The sequence below is a fragment of the Solanum dulcamara genome, chromosome 8 (genome assembly GCF_947179165.1).
Source record: "Solanum dulcamara chromosome 8, daSolDulc1.2, whole genome shotgun sequence".
NCBI lineage: Eukaryota > Viridiplantae > Streptophyta > Magnoliopsida > Solanales > Solanaceae > Solanum > Solanum dulcamara.
The window spans coordinates 64242752-64264906 of NC_077244.1; the positions used below are offsets into that span (position 1 = coordinate 64242752).

Genomic DNA, 22155 nt, shown 5'->3' on the forward strand with positions numbered 1-22155 from the left:
GGTTCAATTTTTTACTTTTGAAAAGACATTATGCTCTCTCGGCATACAACATAATTTAATGTTTTTTATGACATAACTTATGAATATTATACAATGAACATATAAACTTATGCAACAAAAATTTTATTTGATTATTTCAATATGATTAGACACATTACTTATTATGTATTTTACAACATAACTTTACAATTAGGTGTACGAGGCTCAAAAATAAATTTGTGACTCAAAAAGAGTAAGATGTGGCTCATAATAAAAATTTCCGTAGTTACATTGGTGGGTACGTAGGTTATAGAGATATTGTAATAAGTTACAACTTGTGAAGCAAATGGATTCATTTGGATTTGGTCATCTCAAAGTTAAACGCGGCGTGTAGATTAATGAATACCTTTGACTTGAAATGTTCCTTTTTGGGTTTTCTTCGTTTCTTTGGGTTGTTGAAATTAAACTTGAAAGGGTCTATTTTTAAATTATAAATAAATTAATAAGTGAAACCGTGTGTGTTTCTAACTAATTACGATCAAAACAACTTACAATTAATTAATCATTTACACTAGTTTTTATTGCACTAACTGATAATAATGATTGTGATTTGCATAAATGTTTTAGGGTGAGCAAATCATACTTTCAAGAGTCAACGAGTATAGAATCTATTGAATTACTCGATCACAATTTAACTTTATCAATTATTTATTAGGATAATAAGGTAGAGTTTGATTATTGTAAGATTTTATTTTAATTATATTTGACAATCTAACTTTTACTTCTTGTGAAATCTAACCTAATCTATGTTCACATGCTATTTCCAAAATCAGAACTCAATCAAGGAAATGAAAAGGAAAATAAAATAAAATTGCCAAGTAGTAATATTTAAACGTTGAAAACTCCAGGCACAAAATTAATATAACATGTTCAACCAACCACTATTTATTTAAACAAACCATTAAATCGTAACTGACCATCAATTACATTTATTATTGTATGATATTTTTCAGGCAAAACTAAATTATATGTATTCCAGTAATGAAATCGCTTGATCAAAAAATTAATATTGAAGACAAACAAAATTAAATACAAAAGATTATACTTATATTTTTCCGTCAATACACACGAAAAGTCAAATATGTAACTCTATAATTAAACCATGATAGATATTCCTACAAACCTTAATTTCTTCAGAATAATCAATTAACATCTTCAAGAAATTATGAATAATTAATTAATCATATTTGTCATGTAACGAGCAGCTTAGCATCGTCTTAATTATTACACACCACCAAGGATAAACTCATAACCATACATGAGTTTTGAGATCCACTTGGAATCATTATACCTTTCTGGTATAACAAAGATATTGTCGTTAAAGATATTTCACTTGATATAAATGTATCTCTTATAATTCACAAAGCCTTCGGATATAAAATTAGGTGCCTGGAATCTAATAAAAATTATTTTAATAGAAAATCTAACAGTAAAAATAAGAGTATTTTGTCTATTGTGTCTCATGCACAAAAGAAAGGACATGAAAATATGTATAGGAGAAGTTTTGACTCTTGTATTTTTTTTCTCTAAATTGAAGTAAAAAGAACTTGAGAATTCATAGTCTAAGACATTGCTAAATGCGAATATGAACCTTAGAAAAACATCTGTCACATTAATATGCTAGGTTGAGTATAGTAAAAATAAATGGAAAATGAAGGGAATATAAATGGAGGGAATATGAAGCGTTCTCCTATGTGTTAGTAAAATGCATTTCTCCCTCATTGGTGATGGAAAGAGAAGTTCAAGTGTTTAAATAAGGAAACACTCCTACTTGTTGTTAAAAGGGTTGCAAAGAATGACCCCTCGCGCTGTCATCATCGTTGCTTGCTTGGATTCGGGTTCGACTTCGAAAAATGATCGATCGAGAAGGTTGCAAACTTTCATAAACAGTACTTCTGTGGGTATAAATACTTTTGTTTCCTCAGACTTTCAACTATGAATTTTTCAAACTTCTTCTTCTTCTACACAAATAAATTATTGTGTACTTTGCTCCTGTTGAATATTTCGCTAACACTATTGTTTTAAATGACAATACAATGGTGAGCAAAATTATTCCATCCAGGAGACATATATTTCATTAACCTCGCGCTGTCATCATCGTTGCTTGCTTGGATTCGGGTTCGACTTCGAAAAATGATCGATCGAGAAGGTTGCAAACTTTCATAAACAGTACTTTTGTGGCTATAGATACTTTTGTTTCCTCAGACTTTCAACTATGAATTTTTCAAACTTCTTCTTCTTCTACACAAATAAATTATTGTGTACTTTGCTCCTGTTGAATATTTCGCTAACACTATTGTTTTAAGTGGCAATACACTGGTGAGCAAAATTATTCCATCCAGGAGACATATATTTCATTAACCTCGAATACTTGAGGGGAATAATTTCCTTGAGATAGACTGTGCATTTCGTGGCTTGATTTTCTTCTTTTCGATATTATTTCTGTTTTGTTACGGAATCTATATTTTCTTACTAGTTTTTAACTTTTCAATTTTGAAAATATACTTTGTTGTTTCTACAAAGTTTTGCAAAGTTGTTATTCTAAGTATCTTGATAATACAAATTTGCAATCATAATCATATAAAGCCATTAGAACTAATTAAAGGTAATAGAAATTTCATGTAATAATGACAATAAAGAGGATAATTATAAACTTCTCTAACATTAAAATGCAACAAAACAAACATTAAATAGAATTAGAAGATAATTATCTTTAAAAATATTTTACAATTTTTTCAACACAATTACTGCGGTGCTTCCTACTCCACTTGCGTCTCCGCAATTTTGTCTTTTCAGAAATATTCAACAGTCCACCATCTATAAATAGTCATTTCTTCATTGAAGAAATGATCCACTTGCATTATTGCTAATATTTTTTCCGTTTCAAATTATCTATCATTATTTTAAAATTATTTTTTCAAATTATTTAGAATATTAAAAGTTTAAAATAAAATTAATTATTCTTTATTCATTTTAATATTACAAACCATTATTAATGAAGATTAATGAAGATTATAAACGTTTCAATAATGAATAAAATTAAATAGGATAAATATTTAATGGAAAAAAGATTATATTTTAAAATATAAATTAGGGGATCAATAATTAAAAGTTCTTTCTGATTAATGAATTGTTTTTTAAAAGGCATTTAAATGAGAAATATGAGATAATTGATAATTTGAGACAAATGGAATAAGAAATTTCAATTCAAGATTATAAGAATCCTTATTAATTTATACGTTCCGTATTAAAGAATTGCCACTTGGCCCTGAAGGTGATGTATTCCATTTTTTAGAGCAAATAACGTCTTCTTCTTTTTTATAACAAAAATAAATCTATTCATTATGGCTCTACTATTATATAAATGCTCATAGCAGGTCTGAATCAAAGTATTCAACACAAAATCATAAACAATGAATTGAATGTTTCAAAATCAAATGAATAGTACTTTCTCCGTTTATATTTATTTATCCAATATAACAAATTGAATGCTTTAAAAAATATATTGACAAATAATAATAACTAATAATAAAGATAAAATAGAAATTAAGTGATAAATTATTTCTTAATTTTAAAAATTAAACAAGTAAAAATAAATATTTATTTTTAGTAAAATGGATAATTAAAAGGGGTTGGGGAAGTGTTATTTTTCAAAAGTATTGTTTCCTCTGTTTTAATTTATTTATTCTATATTTTTAGTTAATCTCAAAAAGAATATTACTTTATCTATTTGATAACTTTTCATTTTTAATTTTCTATGTGATATGCCAAAGTGATAAAATTAAATAATATTTTAATATATTTATATTAAAATTATAAAATTTAAATTTATTTTACTTTTTTAAATTTTGTATCAAATAATAAATCAATGTGTCCTGAAAATGTTTACTTCCGTGCAGGACAATGCAAGTTTGAATTTTCAACACGTTTCTCTGTTTTAGAAAGTAGCTTGTCCATCCCCGTTGTAGTGTAGGAAAAATAAATATTGAACTTAAACCTATCACGTTGAAAATAAATTAAAAAATATCAAATAGAGAGATATTTTTTAAAAAATAAATTAAAAAAAGGAAAGTATTTCTAAGAAAAAATATCCTTGCCACGTAATAATAAATTAGCCATTACATTGATGCCATCTAGTCAACATGGAGAAACGAAGCAACAACTCTCGCCGCTTTCAACGTGCAGATGAGTCGCACACGTATTTCAAAAACAACAAATAAAAAGAATCTAAAAAATATTTTTCTCACTCTATTCTATATTAATTGATCATTACATGTTATAAAAAATAATTTTATTACTTTCACCTTTTAAAATTTTTTTAGGAGTTTTACAAACGTGAACACTTTTAAACAAAAATTAATTACAAAGATAATGATGAAAAATTTAATTAATGTTTTATCTAAATTAATAAAATATATAATTAATATGAAATAACTATTTTTAGTTAAATGAACGTAGACTAAATGGTGGTACATATTACAAATTCTATAAAAAGCTGGTTCATTTCCTTAAACTCCTTCAACTTTATTCCATACTCTCCTATCAGCTCCTAGATCTTGTTCTTTTTTGTTGTTAATATTCTTTTGAAAATTGTTCATTGAGGAGTTTGATCAAAGCTAACGGAAAGGTCCTCCGGCCATTTTTAAACCGGAATCTTATCTTTTTCCGGTGAAAGTTTGAACGCGTACCGTTAATTCTAGCTAGAAGTACTAGACAATGTCATGTGAAAAACATCACAAATTTTTGTTAATGTGTTGAGTTTGTTGAGATTTTTACAGAGATTTAATTTGGAGGAAAGAGTAAAACAGAGAAGATGATAGGGCGGATGAGGTGGTTGTTAGTATTGATGGTGATAGCAACGTCGGCGAGTATTGGGGCTGAAACGACGTCGTTAAAACGGGTACAGAGAAACGCGTATGCGACTATGATGTATATGGGAACTCCGAGGGACTACGAGTTCTATGTAGCGACTCGAGTAATGCTCCGATCACTTTCCCGGCTAGGAGTGGAAGCCGATCTCGTTGTCATTGCTTCACTTGACGTTCCGATTCAATGGGTTCGAACTCTGTAAGTTCTCAATTTCCCCTTTATTCTCTTGTTGCTAAAATGCGCTGTCACCTTGGCGTCTTTTAGTATTGCTTCTCTCCTGAAAAATTTGGCCAATTTATTTTTTCCGGTGCTAACCTTTAGTAGCTGTCAGCGTCAGGTTAGTAGATACTATACATACATTATTACCCCAAAAATATACTCCCCATTAATTTTTGGTTGTTCCGTTGCAATTGAATCTGGTAATTTCATTCATTTATTGAAACTCTTATAGATTCGTAGTTTATAAAAATACATTATTCTTATTTACAATTAACTTTCTTGTTGTGAACAATGTCGTAAGGTTCTAGTATTTATTTTTGTCATTTTCTTAAAGTTGGTATCGAGTCAAATAAACTAGAACTTGTCACCTTTGATATTTTCTCAATACTTCTTTCCGTTATTGGGTTTTGAATAAAGTTGGCAGCATTCTCATCTGCCTTTCGGGGTTTGAGCTTGTGCTTGTTGGGCCCACACCAAGATGATAAAAAGTCAGAGACTTCTGTTTGTTTCTTCTGTTTGTTTTTTTTCAAATGTTTGATATTTATATCAAAAAATGTGTCATACTCAAGAGTTCAAATTTGAAACCCTTAGTTAAAAGAGAACAACCCCATCTACTCCAGAAATGTGCACAAAACTTAAAATCTCAAATTAATTGGAACGTGGAAGCCATCTTATTTGTAATTTCCTAATTAAATAAGAAAATTGCATAATGCCTTCGGTACCCGTAAAAGGAAGGGCAAATTAGGAAACTACTTGGCAATATGGCCAAATCTTATCTTTTGCCAGCTTAAACATACGCTGGCACGGCCAAGATATTTTATGTGCTTCATGCTGTGTGACGATAATCAAAGACATACATGATATAATTAGGAAATTTGTTTTAGCTTTTTTAGGAATACATAATTGAAGTGACAAGACGAAAAACATAAATGTTTTTTATTTGATTTCTCATCCATGTTCCGTACTCATTTTAGGGTCTTCACTAATCTAAATTTACACCAAAAAGTCTGCACAGGAGGTAGAGCGCTTCCTACAAAGCCGACTTCATATTATTCAGGGTTTGAACCCAAATTATCTTATTAAAAATGAAGAATAACTACCATTATTCCACGACCTTTGATGGTACTTGAGAAAATAATTGCGAACCTTTCGTTCTTTTCCTGGAAGATGGTGAATATTTTATTATACAGTCTGTATATTCTACACGGGCCACGTCTTTAGTTACCAAAATAGATTTGTCACAGAAAGGGCTTGGTGAGAGTGATTACTTTCATTTGTTTTAAAAAAGAATTGCAAAATTTTACTTAATTAATTAGTGTAAATTTGGATACTAATTATATTAAAATGTTGCGGCAGCATTATTTTTTATGATTTAAGAATAGCAAATATATGATAATAGTGCACCAAGGCTTTGGTCTAGTCATAAGTGTGCAGGCATGATGTCTGAATTAGCTGCATAGTGAATTTGAACCTTATCAAAAACAAAAGCTAAATATTGAGGAACTTAATATTTAAATGAAAAAGAATAATGGACAAACATATTACCATTGGGTTGATAATCGTGCATCTTTGGTTGTAAAAGAAAAAAGGTGATAACTTTGTCGTTAAAAAAAATTGGCTTATTTCAAAATTATAATAGTGCTATCTGACATGAGTAGAATAAAGATAAGCTTTTCTGGCACAGAGCCAAATTTTGGTTGGATGGGTTGCTTCTATGAAGTGCACCTTGCCCTTTGTTCTTTCCACAACTAATTTAATATATGGCCACTTCTTCAATGCTTTTGGGAAGTCGCGCTAGGCATTGCTGGACTCATGTGACTTTGGTTAGACTTGGGAGTCGTTTTAATTTATTTGTCTGGTTTTGATTTGATACGGAATTTAACATTTTTAAATTTTGTGATATTAAATTAAAGAGACGTAAAATATACTAAAATGTCTTTTAATCTTAAAGACATTCTTTCTAAAATGAACTAAAAAGAGAAAAACAAATAAATTGAAATGGAAGAAGCGTATTCTTCAAAGGAAAAAAGAACATTTGATACTCCACATAAATGTTTTTATTTCTTGTGACATGATAAGATTTTCCTAAATATGAACTAATCTACAAGTTCTAATGGTCTATATGTCATGTGTTTATTCTGTCTAGTATATTAAAATCTATTTTAGTTTATTTGTATGATAGGGGTAAAGTTGCGTACATACGAACTTTTCAGACTCCATTTATGAGACTACTCCTTTTAGGATTTGTTATTGTTGTATACTGGTGAAATTACTAGTTTATTCTTCTTCTTTTAGGTACATTATTAGAACGCAGAGTAGGAAGGTAGTGTTACTTAACTGTGATCAAAAGTGTTTACTTCATTAGAATATTTGTTTGCACTTTGTGTTTTATACAATGTTGCCTTTCCGTAATATTTTAGGTAAGCTTATTTCAGGTTCACTATCATAGTGGGTTGTAAAGTGATGTATACTCACATGAATTTTTCCTTCTTTGCATGCTCCAATCTTCAAATGAGAATTATTTACTTTTTCAAAAGACTCTTCGATATATCTGCAAAGAGCAAATTTATAGTGATAGAAACAAAGAATATGATCAGCTTATCAGCTCAGTACTCCAGTTTTTGTCACCCATTTTTTTTTTTTATAATTTGCTAAAATAGTTTCTCAGGTTATGTTTAAAAATCTAGCAATTGAACTGTAGCTTTATCGTGATTCGTGATTCGTGATTCATGAATATTATATTGTGAAAGAATTGTTTGCTAAATTTTTTGTTCACCTTAAGCCAAAGTTGTCTAATGGTTGAAAAAACATTAGCATAAGCCAATGGACAAGTTTTTGTCACCCATTTTACAATTTTGATAATTTGCTAAAATAGTTTCTCAGGTTATGTTTAAAAATCTAGCAATTGAACTGTAGCTTTATCGTGATTCGTGATTCATGAATATTATATTGTGAAAGAATTGTTTGCTAAATTTTTTGTTCACCTTAAGCCAAAGTTGTCTAATGGTTGAAAAAACATTAGCATAAACCAATGGACAATTCCATCTGATAGGTGGTAGCTTATTTGATATCTTTGTAAGGACTAGCAGTCATTTTGCGCTGCAACGTAGATAAATTCGTTTGTTATGTTTCATTTTAGCTAAGATGGTTTACCAAAGTTATTATTGGACTGAGACGGATTTAAATGTTGTGATAAGAACAATGAGGATTCATATAACAACTCAAACTACATGTGGGAGAAATGTGTGACAAAGATATCCATATCATGTAAAAACTATATGAACCTTGAAAATGAAGTAACCCTTACGTTCTTGATATGCAGAGAACAGGAAGATGGTGCAAAGGTGGTTAGAGTTAAAAATCTGAACAATCCATACTGTATCAACCCTAATTGGAGATTCAAGCTAACACTGAACAAACTTTATGCGTGGAGCCTAGTAGATTATGACAGGGTTGTCATGCTTGATGCTGACAACCTTTTCCTCCAGAAAACTGATGAACTGTTCCAATGTGGCCAGTTTTGTGCTGTCTTCATTAATCCCTGCATCTTCCACACTGGTCTCTTTGTCTTGCAGGTAACAGAATTTGACTTTCAATAGTATGCTTTTCCAGACAGATTAATTTGCTAATGTAAGCAACTAATCTTGTCTAACTAGAGATATGGGCTTACATTTTATTATTTGGCCAATTACCAAATTGGCTAGTAAATCGGAATCTACATTTTACTTACAAAAGCTAAATTGCAGCCATCAAAAAAGGTGTTCAATGACATGGTTCATGAGATAGAGATTGGGAGGGAAAACCAAGACGGTGCAGATCAAGGTTTTATTGGAGGCCACTTCCCAGATTTACTTGATCAGCCAATGTTCCACCCTCCTCTTAATGGTACCCAGCTCCAGGGAAATTACAGGCTTCCTCTAGGATACCAAATGGACGCGTCTTATTATTGTAAGTTTGCGATTCCGAGCATGTTAACTAAACAAAATTCATCATATTTCACATGTTATAATGATTGTCTACTTTTAATTCTTTAGATCTCAAACTCCATTGGTCGGTACCTTGTGGACCTAATAGTGTCATTACATTCCCCGGAGCTCCATGGTTAAAACCATGGTATTGGTGGTCATGGCCTGTCTTACCTTTGGGCATCCAATGGCATGAACAGCGACGTTTAACTGTTGGGTAAGATTAGGACTTTAATTGCTTTTTGTAATATTTAGAACCCTCTTTGCTTTGTGTGACATGTACCTGAAAGGTTTTCCTAGATTGATCATCTTACTCCTCCAGAGATTGTTATTGTCAATCAGTTAACAAAATGAACTGAAAGAAAAACTCCTGTTTCTTGTTTTCGCCTTGCTGAACATTTCTGTCTTTTACATGACGTGCATATCTAACTGCAAGGTTTTATGCAACCCCAACGTTTCTAGAAACTACCATGATACTGATTACTTATTTCATCCCTGTTACTGAACACTTTAATTTCTTCCTGAAGTGCACCCAGAATCTGCAATACTTGTTGAACTTTTAAGTTATAACCCGAGATTTTTTATGCTGACAATAGCAATTTACCTGTTTGGTATTTGGCAGGTATGGTGCTGAGATGATAGCAGTGCTTATCCAAGCTATATTTTACCTAGGAATAATAGCAGTGACACGCCTAGCACGCCCAAATTTATCCAAGTTGTGCTATCGCCATGATGATAGCAAGAGTGTCTTCTTACTACGAACTGGCCTAAAATTGATTGCTATATGGTCCATTCTTGCTGCCTACACAGTTCCTTTCTTCGTGATTCCTTGCACAGTTCATCCACTAGTTGGTTGGAGTCTCTACTTACTCGGCTCTCTTTCACTATCCTGTATAACAGTGAATGCATTTCTTTTGCCAATGCTACCGGTTTTAGTGCCATGGGTTGGAATCCTTGGGGTCCTTTTGGTGATGGCTTACCCTTGGTACAACGACGGTGTTATAAGAGCAATGGCTGTATTTGCATATGCTTTCTGTGCCTCCCCAGCATTATGGATGGCATTGGTTAAAATCAAGTGTTCTCTTCATGTTTCACTTGAGAGGGAAGGATTCTTGCCTAAGTTGAGTGAATCTACAGCACCTGCTGGTTCTAACAAACTGTATTGAAATTCGAAAAGTTGAAGGAATCAACAGGAGAACTAATACTTCAGAAACATCTCCAAACTCTTTGCTTAGTAGACTTGGAGTCTGCTTGTGCTATCCTAGCTAGCTGATTCCGTCTGAGTGGGTACTGATGTGAATTACACAATTTAGAATGGGGATGATGTTTTGTGTTGTACAAGACTATCTCTGGTCTCTTGAATGTTACTCCACGAAAAAGATTGTTTCTCACTTGATTATTTTTGTTGCTAATATGTATGTTGGATAGGTTTTTAAAAGTTTATTCTTAAAATAATGATACGTACGCTAACAGTGTAAATAATTACTTATATCATTGTTTGAATTAATCTACTTGGATTTTGCTTGAGAACTGGTCAAGTCGTAAAATGTTCCAAATTAAATTGACACGTATTTCTTCTCTTGCCTTTTTACCCCCCAACGGGAGATGGAGTAGTTCTTCCGTCAAATGTGGCACACTGTGACTTGACACAGTGTTCAAGAAAAAAAGGACGCTTGTGCTGTAAAATGATTCTTAAATATTCGTGTGGATAATGTAACGATCTTATTTTGTGACTTTTGTTAATTTTTTTATTTAACCTTTAATTTTTATAAATAATTTATGACTTGTGGAATGAGTGACATGATTTTCATATTAATGAAAAAAAAATTATTATTTTATTGTTAAAAATATTTTTTTATAAAAAAGGAAATAAAAATAAATAAATATATATATATAAAAAAAATCTAATTGCATTAAGCCATCAGATGTAAACGAGAAGAAATTAGAAAAAAAATACGGAGAAAAAAAAAAAAGAAAGGGGAAAAGAAAAATAAAGAAAAAAAGAAAAATAAGAATTTTCATTCCAAAACGTCAAGATAATTATTCTCATCATTTCCATTAAATTTTTATATGATTATGAAGATATTTTTAGGATATATTGGTGAAGAAATAACGCTGAAATAAAAAAATATGACCTAGGATTCTTCACATAAAATTTTGATTTGGGAGTCGAATAACGATTCGTTTTAGTTAAAATTTGGCATGTGAGTTTATTTTATCATGAGTGAACATAATCGGAAAGAAAATTTCAGATTTGACTTCGATGACTCGGGATGACCATTTGACCCAATTTTTTATCCGAAAATAAATATAGCAATATGGGTGTCATTGAATTCGTATTCTTATGAAGATTATGTATTTGAACAGATTTTGATCGTTAGAAAGCGTTACGAAAGGCTCAAGTTTTAAAGTGATTATTCAATTTAATTGAAGCAAGTGAATTTCTAAACCTCAGTTTAAGCTTGTAGATGCTTGTATTTTCGTGTTATGTGTACTGGGGAGTAATGAGAATTGGACTGCGTTATTGACTGTATGATTGGCCTTAAAAATGGAGATGAGGGGTATAAAATGGTGATCTAATGACATGTATTGGTGGAATTGATATGTTGTGATTATGGGTTTATTTTAGACATGTGAAATGACTATGCTGATGTGAGATAGGAAAAATCATTGTTGTTGTCATGTTATTATCATGAATCATATGAACATGAATTGATTGCATTGGTTCTGACATATTGTGTCGAGACTGAAAATGATATGAAATAAAGGGGTCGGGTCACACACTCCGTGGCAGGTATATGAAACAAAGGGATCGAGCCACACGCTTCGTGGCAGAATATGTACATTGAGGGAATGGGCCACAAGCTCTGTGGCAGGTGACATGGACAGAAATGTCCCCCATGGGTTCCGGACTGTAATTCAGCGGATATGTACCGATAGGACAGACATGCATCATCTCATTGCATTGCATCGCATTTTGTTGATATTTGTGAATTCGTGTTTACCACTTATTGCTCTGTATATGTTGAATTTGACTTAATATGATTCACTTGATAAGACTATCGATGAATATCCGTGGACTGTATTATTATTATGGTGTAGAGTGTAGAGTTGGGCTGGTTTTATGCAGGTTGTAGTTGAGGAGGTTCGGTTGGGATGACAGGAGTACTTGTATCTATTGAGATTTGCTTTGTTTTAGTTATCCACTTGCTGAGTACCGTGTTGTTTGGTACTCACCCCTTGCTTCTACACTTGTGTAGGTTATGAGCCCGGACCTGCTTGATCTCCTACGGTTTACTACCATTTCCGAGGTTAATATCTCGAGTGTTGAGGTAGCTGTTACATCCATCTAGCGGACATCTCTTACTCTTTTAATATGTTTTAGTTCTATTCTAGAGACAAAGACATTGTGACTGTATTTTCTTTCATATTTCGGTAATGTATTAGTGGCTTGTACACATGAAAACTAATCTTGGGGAGTTTGAGTTTGTTTTACTTGTTTTCAGTTAAGTTAAATTTGGATTTGTTTCTTTTCTTCTGCATCTATTTTCCGTTGGGTATTAGGCTGACTTGTCTCGGTGGGTTGAGATGAGTGTCATCACACCGTATTTGGGTCGTGACAGATTATAAATATTTTCATTAATGATCAAGGAAAATTAAAGTTAAATTATTTTTAATTATAGTAAGATAACATTTTTTTTTAAACAAACTAAAAAGAAAATAGTATCACATAAAATGGGACAGAGGAAGCATTTACCAATCTACTATTATGAGTTGACTCATCTTCTTCATACCTTAAAATGATTAAAATCCATTGATTTAGTTACTATTCATTTTCTTTTTGTCATACATCTGAAGTATTGTCCATACTTGTCCACTATTCATTTTCTTTTTGTCATACATCTGAAGATAGTCCATACTTGTCCACCATCTCAAGAACTTTGAAGCATTTCATGTATAGAAAGGTACGCAACATACGAACACCAAAAAGAAAGAAAAGAATGCATGTCAACGCTTATTGGTAAGATGAGATGAGCAATAACCTCATAATCAATTCCATACAAAAAATAACTTGTGTTCTATGTATATTGTTTACAATGGTAAGATAACAACTTAAGGAGAAAAATGGCCAGCAGGATAGTCCAGTCCAGTGTGTCTTCACATAATACAGCAGTTCTGTTGGGACTCGAGCATTTCCGGTGATCTGCAAAACCAAAAGAAGAAAACTGCTCAATCACAATTAAAGATAATGCTAAACATCAAAACAGTTATGGGGTTTCATTTTCATGCAGATGCAGTGATATACATGAAAACAAAAAGGTCTTCAAATGAAGAAGAGCGCTTATTTCCAAGAAACATGTGTGTGTTTGCACCAAAGATTCAGATATCATCAGAACGATGGTGTACAGACTGAGGAATTCTTTCTCTCTAACATATGTCATCAATTTTGTTCTTCCTTCATAATGCAGCACAAGGTTCATTCACCAGCTGTTTTCGCTTTTGAAGCTGGGATAGTTGTACAAGGGATACAGTCCAGAGGAAATTTTAAACATCATTACGTAGCTCTCTGTAGGAGAGGGAAGAGAAAGGGTCGCGCGGAGATGAGTACATGCTTGCTGTCCATAAGGTTAAAGCAAAGCAACAAAAACATCCTTACAAATCTGCACGCTTTCATATTTCACATGACTTTTTACTGTTGAAGCTGAAGGTATGAACTAGCACATCCATTAACATCTTAGTTGTAACTTGCAACCGTTGTCCCAACCATCAAAATACTGTTTCTCTCGTCTGTATTGTGTCATTAACTTGCCTCAGTAGGATCCCCTGTAAATAGTACCCCCTCTGTCCTAATTTATGCGACACCCTTTAACTAAGCACAAAGTTCAAGAAAGAATATAGAACACACCTTAAGACGTGTGTGACTATAAATTATTCCATTAAGGGTAACCGGGGAATTTTAAAGTTGAGTTGTTTCTAATTATAGAAAAATGACATTCGTTTTAGGACAGACTAAAAAAGAATGTGCCACATAATTTGGGACAGAGGGAGTAAGACTTAATATTTCCACAACGAGCATCAAGATTAACAGAAATCTTATGGTGGTTTAATCTGAGAGTTGGCTCACATAAAGCGGTATTAACAGTATCACAAGAAAACAGGATATCTTGATCAGACTGCAGTTGAGTCTTGCAGGAGTGGTTTGTTTAGTCAAAAAGTTTGAGCCAAGAGATGGAACTTCCAGGCCTTGATAGGATCCTATCATAAGGTAACACAGTCAACACACATAATCTGCATTATATCCTAATATAGATTACAAAAGATACTTGCATGTTTGAGTCCATAATCCAAATTTTAGGCAAATATGTATAGGCCAAAAACCTTAAAAGTCCTACAATCTCCAGGCAAAACAAGGAAAAAGGGCATGATTCCTGCATTTAACTACTACCTATAAATCAACACCCAGACAACTTAATTTGAACGAAATTCTGAAGATACTGGGGCGCTTACAGTTGTCCAAGAGTTGATATATCAAAGTCTGGAGCAAGTTCTTGCACTATATCATTTGGTGGTTGGCCACATTCTTGCATTTTCTGCATAAGCTCAACAATTTTGTTGAAGTTGCTTGGCTCAGTTTCATAGACTTTGTTTAGATCTCTTATAAGTTCATACTGGTTCCTGTAACGTTCATATTCTTCACTGCTTAACTTGGCTTTATTGTCTTCCAACCATTTTGGATATCTTTCTCCAATTTCTCTCATAGGTTCATGAAGAACTTCCTCTGAAAGAAGCTGCTGCATCATGGTCTCTACAATAGACTCCATGTCCTAGCAATTAGTCATCAAAATAGTTATAAATCCATCAACAAGTGAGAAGAAGCAACATATAAGAAAAAGATATGCACTAGAGAGTATGCTTAGTGCCTTCATGGACATACTGGATGACTGCAGAAAATGAACAGGAAACAAATGGATAGAAAATTTTAGGAGCTATTCACTACTAGAGTTCTTTTGTACTTTTTGGTGCACAGAAGATATCTCTCTATGTATTAGATAGTACAATGGACGTTTTTAGAGGCTTAGTAAAATAGTCGTGTCGTGTATCTGAGGTACAATCGTGGTGCAGTTAAAAGAGCGATTTTGACTTATAGGGAGTAAAGAAAAAGAGAATCAGGCAACGCTTTTAAACTATAGGTAACCAAAACTTCAAATGCAAATCCAAGCTGTGAACACCTTTCAGGGCCGATAGACATAGAAACCTATCTCGAGCCAATAGTGCAGATTCCAAACCATATAACACCTTAATTCACAAGTGCACATATAGCAACAAGTTTAACTCTTTCTCGCCTCCCAGTCAATTAGTAAGTAACTATTGAGTCTTTCTAATTTCTCATTCAATACATTCAAATGTTTCATTATGTTCAATATTGACTACCTCTATTTTTAAAAGACTAATTTAATTAACATTCCAATATTGTCCCCCACCCCAGCCAATGAGAAAGCTATCCCAGCACTTTGCTCTTTACAGTCCAACATTGTTCTTATCTGATCCATAACTGTACTTCAGTTGCATTATTAAATAGGAGGAATCAAGAAGATGAAACAGAGCATCTACCTAAAACTGAATGTTAATAATCAAAACAGTTTCCTTATCAGGGAAAAAAAATAATAGTCAAAACAGCTAGAAATTGAAAAGTAAAGTACACTATAGATCAATGGTGAAATCCAAAATCCTAAGCAGAGAAATTCCAAAGTAGAGGAAACAGGATCAATTAATGTAACAGGCTTTGAAAGGGACAAGTTCTGGATAGATTCCTCCAATGGGTCTTTAGAAGGGTGGCAGTTCGTTACTTTTGGAGGATTTGGTCAAGACCAAACAATTTAATGAAATCCAGTCGTTGGAACAAGAAGTTTCATTCAGCTTCCTTAGTCCACTGATCTTCATATGCAATTTTATTTTATTTTTGATAAGGATGGATCAACATATGCAATTCGCACTAATTTTTATATGTCGGTCCAAACATACTAAGCAGGCCAACTGAACACAAGACTACAACAAGTCAACAACTTTCACAATCCAGAATTTTTTAAAATCATTGCAAAGCGTTGACATCTTATATCAATTCATTACCAAAAGTTTCCCATGAATAGAAACGTATCATTTAGTCAGCTGAAAATATTAATTATGTCTACAATGAAGCAAAATGCTTTCTCTTAACTATGTCAATATATTGACATTCTCTTTCCTCATCACCCCCTTCCCTTTCCCAAACATCCAGTATGTAGGAGAACTAAACGTCTAGATCATTTTGCAAATTTCCTGAATAGGACTTCCCACTCAACTAAGAGATGTATATTTTGCAGTTTCAATATTCACTGTTTGATACAACCTACCCAGTATAATCCCATAAAGTGAGGCACTGTTCGCTAAAAAGAACTAAAGCCAGAAAAGCCACATACGTAAAGCCAGAAAAGCAACATGCGTTAACATTCAAAAAACATACTAAGAAATATACCTGAGAACCAGCCAGCTCCTCAAACTGCTTGAACCAATCGTCCATCATTGGATCACTTCCAAAGTTCTCTGCACCGGGTCTCGTCCCTGCCACTGATTCCAATCCTTTAACAGTCTCTCTAGTCTGCTCTCTAAGCTTATCAAGAGCTTCAGTGACGTGCGAGTCCTTTGCCTCCTTGGCAGCCTTTTGCTTCCCCCCCTTCTTGGCTTTCAAACCGGGCAATGTCATCCCAAGCCCTTGAACCTCACTAGGCATACAAGAACTCCCTTTCTTTCCCTCTCCATCCCCGTTTCTACAATCAAAATCAACCCTTTTTAATCACAGCTCAAAATTCAAACCCCATAAACTTATATTTACATGGCACAAGAGAAAACAGAAGAGACCTGTGAGAAGCAGAAGTGAGATTGAGGCTCTGAAAATCATCCAAAGCACCTAAAATTAAGTCAAGGGTGAATTTCCAATCAAATTCAATTCACGTAGATCCTCTCCTTAAAATCTAACAGTTCCCCCAAAACTGCTGCTTTCGGACAATTTTTTTTAAAAAAAAAAGTAACAATAATAATATTAAACACTGTATTCACTCCAACCCAAGTGACTCAACATGCAAGAAACAGGTTCATACAAAGAAATTGGTCGAAATGGGGAAAAGGGTGGCTACTTACTGTCAAGAAGTTGGTCTAAATCATCAGTAGCCATGGATTCCTCTATGCTCTGTGTCTCCTCTATTCCCAATAAAAATCCAATCTTTATGAATCCAACATAGAAAACAAATGAGATTTATAGCGTAAGGTACACGTATTTTTTGGCAGAAAAACCGACAAATGGGAATAGGGCTTTGCTCAGCAAAAATGCGATGGCCATTTGCTTCACAGTTTTAAATTTTTTTCTCAACCCTAAAAATGTCCTTCAATTATTAAAAATGATATTAAAATGTATCTCATCTATCTATTTATTGGGATCTAAAATGTCTTTAAAATCCATCTTTAAATTCAAAAATGATCTTTTTTTAACGGAAGAGGCATGAGGGCATTTTTGTATTATTTTCAATAGTTTCAGGGCATTTTAGGCCTTTTTCTATAATTAAAATTCTGTTAAATATATTTTGATTTATAATTAATTTTAAATAATTAAATTGTAACCAATAGATGGATTTAAAAAAATTATTCAAATTATTTAATTAAAATTATGTTAAAGAAATTCTAATTTATAATTAATTTTAAATAACTAAATTATAAGCAATAAATGGCCGACACGTGTTTAAAAAAATTATTCAAACTATTTAATTAAAATTATGTTAAAGAAATTTTGATTTACAATTAATTTTAAATAACTAAATTATAACCAATAAATGGCCGCCACGTGTTTAAAAAATTATGCAAATTATTTAATTAAAATTATGTTAAAGAAAAGGTCATTTTTGGAACTAAAATGGATGATTATCATATAAAATTATGAACATTAATTTCTTTATCATCCACCTTTAGATCCAAAAATGATATTTTCTTTAACAGAATTTTAATTAAATAATTTGAATATTTTTTTAAAACACGTAGCGACCATCTATTGGTTACAATTTAATTATTTAAAATTAATTATAAATCAAAATTTATTTAACAGAATTTTATTTATGGAAAAAGGTTAAAATACCCTCGAACTATTAGAAATACTACAAAAATGTCCCTCATGCCCTTTTTCATTAAAGAAAAGGTTATTTTTGAACTTAAAGATGGATGTCAATAGCATTTTTGGCCAATAGATGAATGAGGGACATTTTTGTACCATTTTCAATAGTTCGAGGTCATTTTAAACCCTTTTCCGAACACAAAAAGGTTGGACAGTTTTCTGAGAAAGATTTTCAAAAAGTAATTTATTTATTTTTTGGTCGAATTAAAAAAACAATTAGTGAAAACTCCTCTATTCTTTTGTCTTAATTTACGTGACATACTTTTTAATTTATCCCTAAAATAATTTTCAAATTTTCTTAATTAAAAATAATTTAACTTTAAAATTCTTCTTTTAGCTTTAATAAAATGATGTATAGCTATACAATTAGGAGTGTGCAAACACCGATAATCAATAAATCAAACCAAAAAATACTATTAATTTATCGGTATTGTGTTAACAGTTTTTAAATGATTTTGTAAAAAAATTATTAGGTTATCGGTTCATTTTTTGATTTTATAATTTTTTTTAATGGTTAAATTGGTAACCCAATAAAACTATATTAAAACTACTTATTTTACTCCTTATTATATAATAGTGACTTTAACATTTTATCAATCTTGTTTTCTAAATTTTAGTATTACTTTCGACCGTAGGCAACACAAAACTAGCCTTTCTTTCTCTCTTTCTCGCGCGCGACACCTTTTCTCTTCTTGACATAAACTAGTGGAGTATTATCTTGGGAAAAGACATAAACTCACTCTTTAACTTGTTTCAAAAAGTTAATTACATGCTTAAATTATTATGCTGATCTATTTCACACTTGTACTACTAAATTAAACATGTAATTGACTTTTCGAGACAAGCTCAAGGGTGAATTTATGCCTTTTCCCTATTATCTTCTTTCTTCTCAATTTTAGTTTGATTGTGACAAAGACAAATAATCAATATTATTTCCTCATTTTATTAGATAAATCTCAGAAGAAATTCAAACAACTATATCTTAAACAAAAATAATCAATGTAAAAATTTATGCTGGACTTCCATTCTTGGTACTATTTCTAATTTTATGAGCATCGTGTGTATATGATTATATGAGCATTTTTTTATCTGGTAAATCGAAAATCAAAGCGTTAGGAACCAAAAATCAGTTAATCGAAAATAGATAATAAATATCTTATTGATTTGATTATCGATATATCGTGTTCACAAACTAAAATTCGATAAATTGAACCTTTAATACATAAAATTGACATATGTGCATCTCTATATATAATTGGAGAAAATAGTCAAATGTCCCCCAACATATTACCGGATTTCCAACTACACACTTATACTTTAAAGGGGTCCTATTACCCATCTGAACTATTTAAAATCGAAATTATTACTTCCCTAAATATTTACGTGGTAAAGTGAGTGTATTTCACTCTCTCAAAGAGAGTGAAGATCAAAAATAAATATTAAAACTTGATTTTATTTTTTTCATAAATATATGTTTTTTTTCCTTATTTGTTTTATCTCATTTCTAATTTCTTTTCTTCTTCTTAACAACTTAGTAGAGCATCCATGGCAGCCATCAAAATTTACCACTGCTCTTGATCTTGAAACCACCACCATCAAGATGTCAATCGACACACCACAAATTCAAGATAAAAACTCCACTTTCACTCTCCACAATCAGAAACTATCAAGTAAATTACTTTACACCCATTTTTAAAATCAACTTTTAGCCATTAAAACACCGTTGAAATACTACTTTGAAGCTATTGTAACAAGTTTTTTTAGTTAATAAAATTTATTCAAATAATTTAATAATTATGAGGATCTCTAAAAAAGATTTAAAATATTCTCACCGAAAATAAATTTGACCGACAAAATTTATTTTTCAATTGACGGTAAATCTTTATCAGTTATTCTCCTATTCTCCATGCATAACCATAAACTCAATAATAATTTTAGATTTGGTGAACAAAAATTAAAAGAAAAAAAATTGGCATACGGGTGTGTTCAGGGATTTAAAGAAAAAAGAGGAAGAGAAAGGAAAGAAAAAGAGAGAATATCATGGTATGTTGATATATTCTTAAATTGAAGGATAGAAGAGGAAGAAAAAAAAAAAGCTCTGATAATTTTAGTTCTACGTCTGAAAGGAAGAAGAGGAAGAGAAATAAAATAAAAGAAAAAAGAAAAAGAAAGTAAAATAGAATAAAGTAATAAATCAAAAAGGAAAAAGAATTTTAAAAAAAAATTACACATGGATTTCACTGATCAACATAAATGTGGTTGTGACTTTTTAGGAAGGTAATAATTTCGAATTTAAATAGTTCAGGGATAATAAAATTTCATAAAGTATAAATATGTAGTTAAAAATCCGACAATAAATTGGAGAGTCATTTGACTATTTTCTCTAAATAAATAAAGAAAATAAATAATAAAACATAAGTATGTCCTTTTAACTTAATTGCTCATTATTTATTATTCAAACTTGATAGGAAAAAACTTTTGACACACTTTTGGAGTTGATCCGTTTGACAGAAAATAATAAGTTAAAGTTAACGGATGTGGAATTTATATATTACATAAAATAATACTAAGAATTAGAGTTAACAGATGTGATTTGGATAGAGGAAGAAAATAATAATGATATCAAATTCGGGAAACTTAGTCAAGTGAGATGATTTGCTCGTTTTAGAAATTGAGAGGTATAAATCATATTTTAAGAAATTATAATTAAATTGTAAATATTTTTTGTAAAATATATGGTCAAATACAACTCAAATTCCAACTCCAATTTAGAAATTTAAAATAAAATGAATAACGTATTATTTTTATGACCAAACGCCTACTTATCATTTTAGAAGTTCAAGACAAAAGTAATTTATTTTTTTCATTTTACCCTAAGTAATTGTTCTTGAATATTATAACACCTTTATTATGACACATAAATAGAGTAAATATTCAATGAAGATAAATTATATCTTAAGATATAAATAGAAAAAAAATAGTTAATAAAGAGCGAATTACGATATCCGAACCAATTTATCCACACCTCAATTAATTTCACTATATACTTACTACATCGATCCAATATAAATATCAAATAACTTTATCTACCGCAACTTAAGCATTTAGAAAACAACAACTTGATTGTGCTTGAAGCCTTGAGCAGAGAACTAAATGACTGAATAAACTTATTTCTTGATATTTTCACTTTTATATTTTACCATTTCCTTCTTCTTTTTTCCGTTACGAAGGGATAATTTTAAATATATACAATAAACTAATTAGTTTACAATAAATATAATCATATTTTATTTACATAAAAAATACCCCAAATCATAGAAAATATACAGTGACTATACAATATAGCTTGCCAAAAGTCATAGAAAGTATACATTGACTATACAATATAGATTACTTATACATGAGTTATACACTGAATATACATTATGATACACTCAAAAACTAAATATAGCTTGTCTATACATAGAATATACACTGACTATATATGCCTATACAGCAAATGGCCATTTTTTTGATAATTACTTTTGCCGAATGGCCATGTTTCGTAATTATCCCTTTTTATTCTTTTCTCTTCTTTCTTTTCTTTTCACTTTAGACACCAGATCTTAGGGAGATTCAATAGCTTGAAGTGAAGTATCACCTTATCATTCAAATATCTGTTATCTCACTGAATTTCCCAAACTTTTACTCTAACTTGTTTTTCTCAGTGATATATTTACTCATTAACACAAAAGAATTAATGACAAGTCTAATACAATCAAACCCCATCATAACATCATGTTACTACAATGGCTTATTTTCTTTAAAATCGATTTTTCATCTTGTATTTTACTTTCTCTGTTACTACAATGGCTTATTTCCTTTAAA

The 22155-nt window shown here is 31.3% G+C and overlaps 2 protein-coding genes across 2 annotated transcripts; one reads left to right on the forward strand and one right to left on the reverse strand.

Moving 5' to 3' along the window:
• Nucleotides 1–4550: 4550 nt before the first annotated feature.
• Nucleotides 4551–10622, forward strand: LOC129900745 (putative glucuronosyltransferase PGSIP8). The gene is made up of 5 exons (XM_055975768.1): nucleotides 4551–5106; nucleotides 8450–8702; nucleotides 8874–9075; nucleotides 9162–9309; nucleotides 9715–10622. The coding sequence occupies exons 1-5, from the start codon at nucleotides 4853–4855 to the stop codon at nucleotides 10256–10258; spliced, it is 1401 nt and encodes a 466-aa protein (XP_055831743.1). The 5' UTR covers nucleotides 4551–4852; the 3' UTR covers nucleotides 10259–10622.
• Nucleotides 10623–13083: 2461 nt separating this feature from the next.
• LOC129900941 (peroxisome biogenesis protein 19-2-like) lies at nucleotides 13084–17463 on the reverse strand. The gene is made up of 5 exons (XM_055976031.1): nucleotides 17268–17463; nucleotides 16989–17037; nucleotides 16606–16897; nucleotides 14601–14917; nucleotides 13084–13296 (listed from the first exon to the last, which is right to left on the reverse strand). The coding sequence occupies exons 1-5, from the start codon at nucleotides 17299–17301 to the stop codon at nucleotides 13251–13253; spliced, it is 738 nt and encodes a 245-aa protein (XP_055832006.1). The 5' UTR covers nucleotides 17302–17463; the 3' UTR covers nucleotides 13084–13250.
• Nucleotides 17464–22155: the final 4692 nt, after the last annotated feature.